Raw genomic sequence first — 15,172 nt, forward strand, 5'->3', positions numbered from 1 at the left:
AACTTGAACTTCAAAACATGAGACTTTATGAGACTTTACTATGTTTTCTTGCAAAAATTTTAGTTGATGTACTCTTTAGATGATTCAACATGACAATATGAAGTGCAAATTCAATATAATTAAGCATAAAATAAGGGAATATAAGGTAAAAAGCGTGAAATTCTCAGCACTCTACCCCCCTTAAAAGATACGAGTTACGACCCCGTAACTCAAATAACCTCGCGAAAAAAGCCCGGGATATTTCTTTCACATTTATTCCTCGGCTTCCCATGTCGCTTCTTCTGATTCTTGGTTAGACCATAACAATTTGAAAACCTTAACATCCTTAGTTCGTGTACTACGCACTTACTATCCAGGATTTTGACTGGTCTTTCCTCAAAACTTAAGCTTTGGTCCAATTCTAAGGTTTTCGGTTGCAACACATGCGACTTATCTGGAACATACTTTTCGAATTGAGATCTATGGAAGAAATTATGCACTCTATGCAAGTCCATGGGTAAGGCTAGTCTATAGGCTACCTTTTCTATCCGTTCTAGGATCTCATATGGGTCTATGTACTTTAGGCTAAGCTTTCCTTTCTTGTCAAATCTCATTACACCCTTCATTGGTGAAACTTTTATCGAGCAACACTTTGTCACCTATTTGGAATTCTTCATTCATGCGTTTTAAGTCTGCATAGCTCTTTTGGCGATCTTGCAATGCTTGAATTTTGGATTGAATAGTCCTAACTTGGTTCATTGTGTCCTCTGTCATTTGAGGTCCTAACACAAAGATTTCACTAATGTCATTCCAATATAAGGGACTTCTACATTTTCGTCCATACAAGGCCTCGAATGGTGGCATTCCTATACTGGCATGATAGCTATTATTGTATGAAAACTCAATTAGATCTAGACTACCTTCCCATACTCCTTGGAAATCTATCACACATGCTCGAAGCATATCCTCAAGTGTTTGAATAGTCCTTCCAGTTTTTCAATCCGTGGATGGATGGAATGTTGTACTCATTTTCAATGTCGTACCAAAGTTCTTCTGCACACTTTTCTAGAAGCTCGAAAGAAACCTTGAATCCTTATCTGATACGATATCCTTAGGAACTCCATGTAATCTCACAACGTTCTTGATGTAAGCTTTAGCAAGTTGCTCCATCTTCCAGGTTTCTTTCATTGGTATAAACACTGCCTACTTAGTCAACTTATCTACCACTACCAAAATGGTATCGTTTCCGGTTTTCGACTTGGGTAAACAAGTGACGAAGTCCATTGAAATACAGTCCCATTTCCAACTCGAGATTTATAACGGTTGGACTTTTCCTTGAGGTCTCCTATGCTCTATCTTGACCTTCTGACAAGTCAAGCATCTGGCCAAAAATTCAGCTACTTCTTTTTTCTTCCTTGGCCACCAATAGTCCTTCTTCAGATCCTTATACAGCTTCTCACCACCCGGGTGAACAGAATACGGTGTATTATGACCTTCTTTCATCAACTTTTCTTTAAATTCTCCACACTTTTGAGGCATACACCACCTTCCTTTGTACCTCAAACTTCCATCATCATGGACCTTGAAATCTGTTTCCTTTCCTTATGAAATCTTTTCCTTGATCCTCTCTAACTTAACATCTCCATCATGATTCTATTTAATCTCATCAAATACCGACGGTTGGATAGTGTAGGGGTGTTTTTTTTTGTACCTTTTTCCCTACAGGGTTTTGAAAGATTTTGAATTTCGAAGGAGTCGCCACCAAACAATATTTAAGGGTCCGGTTTGGAAAGACCAAAGTTGACTCTTTGTGGATAAGGCATTGAATCTTAGAAACAAATGGGTGAGATCCGGGCAAGGGAACGAGATGCTTATTTTGCGAGCTTTAGAAATACATTCGAGTGCAAGACAAGGATTGTTTTCGGATAACCCTAATTATGACACTAGGTTGGTTTGAACATGCATTTAGGACATAGAAATTGCTACTTGTATGTGATCACTTTTCTTTAAAGTTAACTAAAGGAACCTAAGGCCGGTTTGTCCAAGAATTATCTTTGTTAAGCGTGATGTGACCTTTTGTATGTTGTTGAATTTAGCATGTGAGGTGATGAAAGCAATAAACAAGTAAAGCATCATCACAAATAAGTAAAGGAATTATTAAAAATGGGTACACAACCACATCACCTTAAAATAAGGTGAGTAAAGAGTGCGGAATTGAAATTGCAAGAATAAAGGTGCAATATTGAAATGCGATATTGAAGTGCGATATTGAAATGTGGTATTGAAAGGTGCGATATTGAAATTGCGGAATTGAAATTGTATTGTTGCATTTGAGATCCGAACGTCAAACGACAACTTAATAATAAGTGCGCTCGAAACGGATTCAATTCTAAAAATCTTAACTTTAAGAAGAGTTGCTCATCATAAAGCATCTTCGATTTTGATTATTGAAATAGAACTTGAATGTTAATCTTGAATATTGAACTTGAATATTGAAATTAGGAGTCTTGAATCTCAAAGATTAGACATTTTAATGTTAAAAAGGCCTCACCTTTAATGTGCTTTATAACTTGAAATTGATTCTAGTTTAAGGAAGTGATTAAAAACAACCTTAAACATCATGGAATCTTGAAATATGACTTGTATTTGAATTATGAAAGATGAACATTATTAGGTCCTAGTTTAGAAAAAGGATTGCACTTTTCTAAACATCATTGAACTTTTTGAAAAGGTTTTGATTTTGTAAAAATGTGTGATTGTTGTATGTAACGCTTTTGAGAGAAAAAGTGTCAACTTTACTAATCGTTTTTGGAATTAAAGATTGAATCTTGTATGACATATTTGAAATGGTGTTTTGGACAATCATTTGGAGAGGATTTCAAGAGTGAAACCTCCCAAAGATAACACATTTGTCATAGTTTTCCTAGTTAATCAAGGGTATGAACCCTAATGATAACATCATTGGATTTTGTATTTAGAAAGGTAGAAGAGTAGAAAACATTGTAGATTTAAGTAGGGATTCGCAATTACCTATTTAGGATTAGGTTAGCTTTCCATTACTTCTTCCAATTGCTTAAGGGCTTGAAATTTTATAGGAATTTGTAGTTTAGATTAATTTTTGTATTTGATTTTGAGAGAGGATTTTGAAATTACGACGATGTGTTAATGATTTGCTGCCCCAAATGTTTAGGAAATGAGGGTTTAAATAGGGGATTAATCGGCTAAAATGCAAAAGCCAGTTGCGCCTGGCGCAGGTGACGTGGCCTAGAATCTGCCAAAGCAAGGATGATGACAAAGTCCTTGCCTTTGTCTTGTATAGTTGTACCTTGGTACGGTTTGTACGACCTTGGCACGTAGTGATTTCTTGGGGATTAAGGCTTGATTTGCGTCTAAAAACAAGCAATTTTGAATTTCGATTTTGTATTTGGACTCAGTTTTATGGGACGGGGCTCAGCATGCTCGGTTTTGTGGGCCGGTGCCCGAATTTGGGTTTCTTAATGTCATTTCTACTGGAAAAGGCCTTGTAAGACCAATGAAGATGTCCATTGGGTGAGATTATGTTTGGATTTTGAAATTGATTTTTAGAATTTAAATTTTGTACCGAGTTCCGTAATGGGAACGGGCTCAGGAATTGGACTTTGGATTTTAATACTTTTTAGCAATTGGGACATTCGCACGGAGTTGTACCAACCACCTAGCTAGGATAATAGTATCGTCATCATCCCATAAGGGGAGACACGATTTAGGTGTCTACAGATAGTCAATGCATTCATCATTCCCTCCAAACATTCACCATTCACTATTTCCAAATTCAATCGTTTCATATCCTTGCACAGCTCGTTAGCGACTACTAACGCATTCACACTATGGCTTGATTTCCTACTCATGGCATCTGCAACTACATTGGATTTTCCCTCATGATATTGAATGTCCAAATCATAATCTTTGATCAATTCCAACCACCTTTTTTGACGCATATTCAAGTCCTTTTGTGTGAAAATATACTTCAAGCTCTTATGATTCGTGAATATCTTACATTTCACACCATACAGGTAGTGTCTCCATATCTTCAATGCAAAAACTATGGAAACTAGTTCTAAGTCATGGGTAGGGTAATTTTCTTCATACGACTTCAAATTTCTTGATGCATACACAATAACCTTCCCCTTTTGCATAAATACACACCCTAAACCATTCTTAGATGCATCACTGTACACATCGTAGCTATCACCTTCATCCGGTAGAGTTAGCACTGGCGCGGTTGTCAATCGCGTCTTCAGAGCTTGGAATACTTCCTCACATTGCTCATTCCACTCAAACCTATCTTCCTTTTTCATCAAAGTAGTCATTAGCTTGGCTATTCTAGAAAATTCTTGCACAAAACGCCTATATATCCAGCTAAACCAAGAAAACTTTGAATATCGGTGGCACTCTTAGGTGTAGGCTACTCACTATCAGCTTTGATCTTTGTAGGGTCTACTGCAAATCCTTCCTTAGACACAAAATTTCCCAAAATTGTAACCTTTTCCAGCCAGAATTCACACTTCGAGAATTTAGCGTACAATTGGTTGTCTCTTAATGTACTCAACACTAACCTTAAGTGTTCAGCATGATCTTCTTGACTCTTTGAGTATACCAGGATATCATCTATAAAAACCACTACAAACTTGTCCAAGAATGCATAGAATACAAGGTTAATCAAGTCGATAAATATTGCGGGTGCATTGGTTAACCCAAAAGGCATAACAATGAACTCATAATGTCCGTATCTAGTCCTAAATGCATTCTTTGGTATATCGTGATCCGCGATTCTCAACTGATGATAACCCGATCGTAAATCAATCTTTGAAAAGATTCCTTCTCCTTTCAACTGGTCAAACATATCATCTTTCCTAGAAAAATGATACTTATTCTTGACTGTGACTTTATTGAGCTCCCTGTAGTCTATGCAGAGTCTCATACTCCCATCCTTCTTCTTCATAAATAAGACTGGTGCTCCCCATGGAGATGCACTTGTCCCGATGTAACCTTTCTCTAGCAATTCCTCCAATTGACCTTTCAACTCACTCATTTCTGTTGAAGCCATTCGATATGGGCTTTCGAAATAGGTGTAGTTCCAGGTGCTAAGTCTATGGTAAAGTCAATAGGTTGATTGGGCGGCATTCCCGGGATCTCTTCCGCAAACACGTCCAGAAATTCATTCACCACTGCAATGTCCTCAGGTTGATCCTTAATCACATGTTCGAGGTTTCTCACATTGCACAAGAACACTGGATTTCCTTTACTGACTAGCTTCATGAGTTCCATTCCCGTGATGATTCCTACACTTCTAGGCTTTCCAAAACAACGATAGGATACTACTTTTCCTAAGCTAGACCTCAAATGAATCTTCTGCTTCTCATAATAGATCTTGGCTTTGAACAAGTCCAACCAATCCATACCTAAGATCACATCTAGTTCCCCTAATTCGAACTCAATTAGGCTAGATAAGAATACGGTTTTGGCTATGGTCAAAGGCATATCTCTATGGATTTTGGTACACTTTACTATCCTACCAGTTGGTATAACTATGGCTGGGTACCTCAATTGCTTCAGGTTCTTTCAAGCCTATTCTCTCCAAAATACCCATCGATATAAACGAATAAGTTTCACCAGAATCAAATAGTACTTTGACTAAAATGGAGTTAATAGAAAAAGTACCGGCTATGACGTCGGACGAAGTTTATGTTTCTTGCCTAGTGATCACATTCAGCTTTCCTTGGGCAACTTCTTTGTTATAGCCACCTCCATTGGCATTTCCATTGGTGTTTTGGTTCCCATTTTGCTGATAGTTTCCCCCAGACTTTCCATTTTTATGGCCATTGTTGTTGTTGTTACCACCTTGGTAACCTCTCTAGTATCCACCATTATTACCAGTATTTCTTCCATTCCGGTTCTAGTTATTCCGATTGTTGTTCTGGATGTTATTCTGAGAGTTGTTCTGGTTAGGTTTCTCATTCTTAGAAAAGCACTCAAATTCCCTATGACCTAAATTCTGACAGAACCTACAAATCACGGGATTGCCATCACAATCCTTTTCAGGGTGATTATTATTGCAGCGTCTGCAATCATAAGTCCTTGTTCCATTTCCTCCAGACTGGTTTCTATTACCATTATTGTTGAGGAAGTTGTTGCGATTTCCACCATTGTTTCCCTTGAACTGGAAGTAGTTGTTTCCCTTGTTCTTCTTAAAGTTACCCTGATTCTGGTTCCCAACATCTTTTCTCTTGTCACCAGTTCCATTCTTCCTCTGCTGCAGTCCATACAAATGCGCAGCTTTTCCATACAAGGTGTCTAAAGAGGTAAAGGTTTCTCCAGCTAGCATCAATTTCAAATCCATAGTCAATCCACTCTCAAATCTTTGAGCCCTAAGCTCTTCCGTTGCCACCACTTCAGGTGCAAACCTAGAAAGCTCTATTAACTTAGAGTAGTACTCAGTCACAGACATTCCTTCCATTTTCAGCTCAATGAATTCTTGGGCTTTCTACTTTTTCAGATATGGTGGGTAGAGCTTATTCCTCAAGGCAACCTTAAATGATTCCCATCCAAAGTTAGGTGTAGCTCTCAAGGTATTCTCATATCTCTGCCACCATAAATCAGCTTCTCCCCTAAGGTAATATACAACATTATTAACCCTAAGGTTCTCTGGGAAATTACAGCTACAATTAGCTTATCGAACTCCCCTAGCCAATTTTCCAGTACACTCTGGTCAATCTCCCCTTGGTACAGTGGAGGCTTACTTTGGGTCACCTTTTTTAACATTTTCCCAGCCGGATCAAGCCCTGGGTTATTCCTTACTTGTGCTAAGTTCTGCACTACCTCAGCTAATTGTCTAACCATATCAGCAATTCCTTCGTTAGCCATATTCCTCCTCCCAAATAAAATAAAAGACTAACTTTAATGACTGGGTTGGAGACAACATTACTAAGGTATGAATCCCCTAAAACAAGCCAAATCAATAGCACATAAGGCAACCAAATTTCAGACCCTATGGGGAAGTGGCGCCACTTTGGACTAAACCCCACCTTTGTTCGCATCACAAAATTAAGTGGTAGAAAATTCAACCACGATACATGTAGAATTTCGTTGAAGAAATAGCAATAAATACCTTTACGATAATCACTCAACTTAAAATTGAAACTTAGAATTTAAGGATAACTAAAAGAATCTAAGTACTTTTATTACTTCAATAAAGAGTTCTACATCCTTTGGATAATACTTTATTCCACTAATACCATAAATAACGAATTACTTAAACCATAAATAGTAGCTTTGCTACATTTTTATCCAACGAGAATAAATAAATACTATACTATTACAAATACTCAAATGTTAAAGACATCACGATGATCGTTCATTTCGTTGTAGTGCTCTGGAGTGAAATTTTGATCTTCAGGATCATCCATGTCATCTTCAGGATCATAATCATACTCCATATTCTCATCATCTTGTTGTAGAATGCTATTAACCTCATTGTTAGTTTCAGGCTCTGCCTCTGATTCACTAGATATCTCAATAGTAGATTCACACTCTACACTCTACAAGATTAGGATTCTCAATTTCAACTACATTATCATCACTATCCTCATTAGTATTCTCATCCTCATCCTCATTCATAGCATTCTCAATATCACTATGATCTTGGTATAAGCTTTCTACCAGTCTACCATCCTCATAACTCTTTTCAGTAAGCTCTAAGATAGTGGTCGACTTCAGTGTCATACCTCCACCTACCGTCTCCAGTACCATACTTATAATAATTAGGAGTACCATCCTCATAATGCATGTCATATAACTTATTATTAAGTGCAATGTATGGTGCCCTATGAAGCAAGCAATAAATAACCATCTCAGACATAACATCTATATTCCTTAGATGTGGCAAATCCTTGATTGTAGCAAAGTAATTGCAGGCAAACTCAATCTTCTTCACATATAAGTGCGGAGGTTCACAGTCCAACTTCTCTAATTGTCCTAGGTTAGAGAACTTTGAGGGCAACATTTTAAATCCTGAAAATACACAACTTAAAAGTCTTAATAACGCGTTCCCAACAAAAGAATTCAATCCCCCAAAAGAATATAAAATACGCTATATATATGCTTAATCATGAATTATGATGCAATTAATCAAATAAAGCAAAATAAAACATGATCAAACTTTAAACAATATTCAATAAAAAATACTTTAACACATAACACTTATTTAGACGCATACTTAGTATATAAACACTTAATTAAAATGCATACATAGACTAAATATGCCCTTCTTAATCTACCCTTTCCTTACCTATAGTAATTAATAAAGAACTTCTACCTTAGCCGAAATTATTCAAATTAAATTGAAAATAAATAATAAATAATCGAATAACTAATTTTAATTAATTCGAATAAGTAACGATTTTCCAAAAATACTTAATTAAATAAATAACTAATTAAATTCAGATAAATAAATAATAATAAATTATTATTTTTTAATTTTTTCGGAAATTCCACGAAAATTCAGAAAAAAATTTTGGAACATAATTCGAATTAAGCTCGAATTTAATAATATTTCAGAAGAATTTTAAATTAAATAAATAAAAATTCAAAATTTCAGCTTAATTTCAAATAAACTTAAATAATTGGTATTTAACTTTCCAAAAAATTGAGTACTCAAAATTAACATTTTAACTTTAGGAAAATAAAATTTCAAAACATGCTAAAGTTCCGCAAAACCACTCAAATAGTATGAATTAATATTAAGTAGCTTTTAATTCGTAGTTTAAGGAATTACCACCTTGCATTATTATTTAATGTAAAGCAGCTCTTAAAGTAGAGCTCTGCAAATACCACTTTATAACACCCTAATAATTCCTTGCCTTTATAAAATCATTTTCCAACTTAAAATAAAGGAATTACTAACGTATTACCGCCAACGTGATAATGGTTAAGGCTTTTACCAGAATTACGCAGCGGAAATAACTAAATTTCAAAACATTAAATAGTAGTTAATGGCCTCCATACAAATTGGAAACATAACGGCCCAAATCCATAGTCAATCCATTCTCCAATATTTGAGCCCTAAACTCTTCCGGTACCACCACTTCAGGTGCAAACCTAGACGTACAGCTCTATGAACTTAGAGTAGTAATCAGTCACAGACATTCCTTCCATTTTCAGCTCAATGAATTCTTGGGCTTTCTGCTTTTTCAGATATGGTGGGTAGAACTTATTCCTCAAGGAAACCTTAAATGATTCCCATCCAAAGTCAGGTGTAGCTCTTAAGGTATTCTCAAATCTCTGCCACCATAAATCAGGTTTTCCTCTAAGGCAATATACAACACTATTAACCCTAAGGTTCTCTTGGCAATTCACAGCGATAATTATCTTATTGAACTCCCTTGGCCAGTTTTCCAGTACACTTGGGTCAATCTCCCCTTGGTATAATGGAGGCTTACTTTGGGCCACCTTTTTGAACATTTCCCCAGCCGGATCAAGCCCTGGGTTATTCCTAGCTTGTGCTAAGTTCTGCACTACCTCACCTAATTGTCTAACCACATCATCAATTCCTTGGTTAGCCATATTCCTTCTCATGAATAAAATAAAAGACTAACTTTAATGACTGGGTTGGACGCAACGTTACTATGGTATGAATCCACTTAAACAAGCCAAATCAATAGCACATAAGGCAAAAAAAAATTCGGACCCTATGGGGAAGTGGCGCCACTTTGGACCAAACCCCACCTTTGTTCGCATCACAAAATTAAGTGGTAGAAAATTCAACCACGATACATGTAGAATTTAATTGAAGAAATAGCAATAAATCCCTTTGCGATAATGACTCAACTTAAAAATGAAACTTAGAATTTAAGGATAACGAAGAGAATCTTAGTAGTTTTATTACTTCAATAAAGAGTTATACATCCTTTGGATAATACGTTATTCCACTAAAACCATAAATAACGAATTACTTAAACCATAAATAGTGGCTTTGCTACTTTTTTATCAAACGAGAATAAATAAATATTATACTATTACAAATACTCAAATGCTTAAGGCATCCCGGCGATCATTCCTTTCGTTGTAGTGCTCTGGAGTGAAATCTTGATCATTTGGATCATCCATGTCTTCTTCAGGATCAGAATCATACTCCATATCCCACTAGAGGAAAAATCAACATGTGCTTCCCTTCAAATGCGACTCATTTAATAAATTTGCAGCACTTGAGATCACCAATATATATATATATATATATATATATATATATATATATATATATATATATATATATATATATATATATATATATATATATATATATATATATATATATATATATATATATATATATATATATATATATATATATATATATATATTTCTACAAGTGCGACTCATTTTAGAAAATTGGCAGCACTTGATTTCAAATGCGGGCTCATTTCATAAATGAGCCGCACAAAACAAAATAAGGCGACATTCTCCCCTCTCTCTCTCTCTCTCTCTCTCTCTCTCTCTCTCTCTCTCTCTCTCTCTCCCTCAAACTACTCTCATTCACTCTTCACCTCAAACGAAAACGAGTCGCCACCGAGCCTTGCTCTTCCTACCACGTCGTTGCTGAGCCCTTCCTCTTTCCCCGTCGCCGCGTCGCCGCTGATCTCCCCCCTTATAGATTCTAGGTTTGTAATTTAAAACCTAACTCCTTAATTTTGTTAATTTTCTTTGTTTTGAGCTTGAATAATTCGTGACTTAATTACAAAAGTTAATGGTTTTGTGTTGTTGTTCAGATTAATTGGTTGTTACTTGCTTTTAATTTTCCGGTTTCAATGTTGTGAAACCCTAATTTTGTCCAATTTAAATGCGTGAGAGTTTCCATTCTTCAACTTGTGTTTAAACATGATTCATCTGGGGTTCTTCTTTGAGTACGATAATTGTGTGTGCCTGCTAAGTCAATTGACGAATTTCTTGTGGGAATTGGTTGTGTATTACTTGATTGATTTTGTTCCTGACTTGAATGTGTTGAAAATAATTGAGGTATTGAAAATAAATATTCCATTTCCTTCATTATATTCAATTTTCAAGTGTCAACTATGAACTACATATTTATTGTCGGTGTTGTTTTCATTGCACCGTTTGTCCCTGTAGTTTCGCTTCCGTTCAGTTTCTTGTTATTCGAATAGTTAAAGATATGTCCTTGATCTAGGGGGATATTTGTTGTGCTCCATCATTTCCTGTTCGCCTCCTTTTATTACTTTTATGTAATTGTGGTTTCAGTTTTCTCTTATCTAGATGGATATTAGGATTAGGGTAATTGATAATGCTGAAGTATTATTGCTGACAGGGTATGAAATCAAATGTGTTTGTTTACCACTACAATAGCTTAACGCAATTTGTAGGCTGGAGATTTGAGTGAAAAGAAACTTGTGAATTTTGCAGGATACACAAAGATCACAAACAGTACGCAAAAGATAATTAAGGAGAATTATGGTCAGGCAGCAGATCGCGGGAGATCAGATGTTGACATTACTGCTATAATCATGAAATTATGGAACTCAACCAATTACAAAGTGCTATTTTTACTTGAAAAGGGAGGTAACTCAACCCAAAAAGTTAAAATTTCATTTCGTGCTTTGAAAGAATTCCGAACCCCTTGTTGAGGTTTCGGGTATTCTTGTTAACTATGAACTATGTTAGGTTATGATACATATAATTGAATATAAATCATGCGAAAAAACCATAAAGCCAGTGTGAGGGGGTCGAACAAGCACGAGGCTAATGCGTGACCTCGTCCCTCGTGGGCGTGACGTTTCTTTTTGTCAAATCAAGTGTAATTGGATTTCCTGTGAGTTTACACCCAATTGACTAGTAATATAGGAGTCGCCATTCAGTTTTTAACGACAATGAGAAAAACTGACAAAACCCGGTTATCGTGACATAAAGGGAGTGCAATTATGTTTGACCACGACGGCCGTAGGTTCCCTTGTGATCCCTGGTGTGGGGATCTCTCAACGTACACCCACAAGGTAGAGATTGAGGGTTCGGGGGACTGTAACTACCGAGAGGAGTACTCGCTCTTCGATAACTCCAGAGGCAGGATATCCTTACTAGCTCAGCATAAATAATTGAAGGGACATGCGTTAACTATTAAACTAATCTGAGTTGATTTTAACAATATGCAACACATAATACTAGATCGATCGCGATTATCTGATTTAGATTGTTTTAAGGGACCTAGCATGATAGTTTAATTTCCCAAAATATTATCTTTATTAGGCGTGATAGAACAATCAGATTAAATAGTTTAACAGTTTTATAAAAGGGCGAGGAAAGCAATTAAATCATGCGGAGGGACACATTACGACGCACCCTTGAGAGGTGCGTCACGGTTCTCAGAAAACTAACCACTTTGGCTTTGCTATTTCTCCTTTTATTTAACGAATCTCAAGTTTACGGGCTTAATTCTTCAGCTACAAGGGACATGATACGTTCTGTTCGATTTTTGGATCGATTGCGACAGAACGCGGGATCAATTTCGCAGCGTGAGGCTTAGGCTTAGGGGTTGGAGTCAATACTCAGAATATGAATTGTGTGTTGTTCTTTCACGTCGAATTTGGGGCTATATTTATAGAAAAGAGTTCGTGGAAAGATAGAATTGTAGAGCTCTAATCCAAGAAGAATTAGGAGAGAACACGTCCCAGGTATTTTCAGCGCCCATGGCTGGGCGTTAAAGATTTCAGCGCCCAGCTCTGGGCGTTGAAAATGGGATCCAGGCAATTTCAGTGCCCAGGGCTGGGCGTTGAAAATGATGTTTGGGCCGAGTTCTTTGTCAGATTTGAACTCTTAGAATCCGGAGTGTTTGAGACTTATCCGAGTCTTTTAGTGCGTATTAACTTTGTGACGGAATGTGTCTGGGCCCGTTACGAACTCTAGGTTCGTTAGAATTTTAATTAATACGTAACTCTTATTTTCGAATCATACAAGGAATAGGATTCCTCTTGCAAATTCTATCTCTTTTAGGATTTATGTTGGAGTGCAACACCTAATTCTGACAGGTTTCTATCTTTTATGTCTTGCCACTTTTAGCAACTACCCGTTACGGCAGTTACTATTTTTAGCAGGTTTCTATAAATAGCAGGTTCGGGTGAAATGAAAAGGGTGATCGAGATTCGTTATTTTATAGGAGATGCGTTGCCAAGTGGAGATTTATGTTCTCATCATCGAACCTTCCCTTTCGGGAATGGGGACAAAAGTAGGTGTCTACAGTTAGCCCCCACTTTGACTGAGTCTTGGAGTAAGACGATGGTCAAAGTATTAGACGGAGTGCGTCACACAAGCCATGGTGACCTGTTTTGCGAGGGTCTCACGAGCCCCCGAGTGATAACATTTGACTTAAGGGTCATCACTTGAAGTGTCGACATATCTCTCACGTGTCATTGGGATTTATCAACGGATAGTATAGAAACTCCCTCACTTTGTCATTGGAAGTATCTAAAGATGCGTAGAAACTCCCTCACTTTGTCATTGGGAGTAGCTACAGATGTTTTCGAAATCAAAGCTATAAAGAGTAATTGGGCCTGGCCAAGCCCAATCACGAGGTAAAAATGTTTTTAAAGATTCTCATTTTCAGGGTTAGCTAAACGAGAAAACCCCCTTGTTTTTATAGGACGTAAAACGAAGGAAAATCCAGCACATCGTTCTTTTTTGGAAAAACGGAAAACCAATCCTTTAATTTTTGGAAAAAAGGAAAACTACTCACATCTCTCTTTTTTGGAAAAACGGAAAACCAATCCTTTCAAAAAAGGAAAACTACTCACATCGTTCTTTTTTGGAAAAACGGAAAACCAATCCTTTAATTTTTGGAAAAAAGAAAAACTACTCACATTGTTCTTTTTTGGAAAAACGGAAAACCAATCATTTAATTTTTGGAAAAAAGGAAAACTACTCACATCGTTCTTTTTTGGAAAAACGGAAAACCAATCCTTTAATTTTTAGAAAAAGGGAAAACCAGAAAAAGTTATCGCTGCAGCGACTAAGGACCTGCGCGGTTAGTGGCGCAGACCCCGCCGGCTAAAGATGGCGAGCCTGTCCGCTAAGGGTGGACGCCCCGTCCGAAAGAAGTGGACGAATCTGTTTTGAAGTTTGTTTGCTTTTTTTTGAAAATAAGGACCTACGCGGTTTGTGACGCAGACCCCGCCAGCTAAAGATGGCGAGCCTATTTTGAATTTGAAGATTTTATTTTTCGAAAACTGAGGACCTGCGCGGTTAGTGACGCAGACCCCACCCGCTGAAGGTGGGCGAGCCTGTTTTTGTTTTTTGAAGAATTTATTTTCTTTCGAGGGATGCTCGGATTTAGTTGCAACCTGAATGTGGGTTGACAACGTGCTTAGACGGACCGTGGTCATCATCCTTCATGGTTTTGAGCTAGTCTTTAGGGCTCAATTTTGCCACTACCTGGGTCCTTGATTAGGGGACTATGTATAAGTATCAACGGCGACCTTTGTCTTGAGGTCGTAAACCGGTTTTATTTTTTGAGACATCCAAACACGGGACTTCGTACAGCGTAGTCTGGGAATATTGTTTTAAGTTTGCATAATATATATTTTCTTTCGAGCCCCCAAGCATTCGTGCTTGACGGTCATTTCTTGTCAAAGAGGTTCCTTGGGGATACGCATTCTGTAATGTCCTTGATCGTTTTTGGGATTGTGCTCGTAAGTGCGAGCGACCTTTGTAGTGGTGTGCTACTCTTAACAAAGCCGTGAGGTGCGACTTTCAGAAATCGGCAATTTTCGAGTCCAACGGATACAGCAGGGCCCTATAGAAGTCAGGGGCCCTTTTTTTGGGTCTGGGATCATTTTCGGCGCCCAAGCCTGGGCGTTAAAGATTTCGGCGCCCAGTTCTGGGCGCCGAAAATGATTTCTGGCGAGGTTTCTTGATGACACAGTTGGCCTCTTGTTCGTTCGTTTTCTTTTTTCTTTTCTTCTAGAGATTCTATTTTTTGGAACGAACCGTTCATTTGAGATCACCGTTGATTGGTGAATAACAATTATTTCTCAAGAAACCGTAGCCGATTGGTGGACTACGGTGTTTGTCGTTTTTGGGCGATTATTTAAAGGGACTATCACTCTTAAGGCGTGCAGTTATTGCAATAGTTGGGCGAGTCTATATGGCCCGAGGAACA

The 15,172-nt window shown here is 37.3% G+C and overlaps 1 protein-coding gene across 1 annotated transcript; it reads right to left on the minus strand.

Annotated features, from left to right (window-relative positions):
• Positions 1 to 7,343: 7,343 nt before the first annotated feature.
• LOC130465471 (pheromone-processing carboxypeptidase KEX1-like) lies at positions 7,344 to 7,767 on the minus strand. Its single transcript, XM_056834240.1, has 2 exons — positions 7,588 to 7,767; positions 7,344 to 7,556 (listed from the first exon to the last, which is right to left on the minus strand). Exons 1-2 carry the CDS (start codon positions 7,765 to 7,767, stop codon positions 7,344 to 7,346), a joined length of 393 nt encoding a protein of 130 aa, XP_056690218.1.
• Positions 7,768 to 15,172: the final 7,405 nt, after the last annotated feature.

Source organism: Spinacia oleracea, chromosome 1 (genome assembly GCF_020520425.1).
Source record: "Spinacia oleracea cultivar Varoflay chromosome 1, BTI_SOV_V1, whole genome shotgun sequence".
NCBI classification, from domain to species: Eukaryota; Viridiplantae; Streptophyta; class Magnoliopsida; order Caryophyllales; family Amaranthaceae; genus Spinacia; species Spinacia oleracea.

Coding starts and splice junctions, on each gene's coding strand:
- LOC130465471 (XM_056834240.1), bottom strand. CDS start 7,767: ATGGTACTGGAGACGGTAGGTGGAGGTATGACACTGAAGTCGACCACT. Junction 7,557..7,587: donor ATGAGGATAGTGATGATAAT/GTAGTTGAAATT, acceptor CTAATCTTGTAG/AGTGTAGAGTGTGAATCTAC.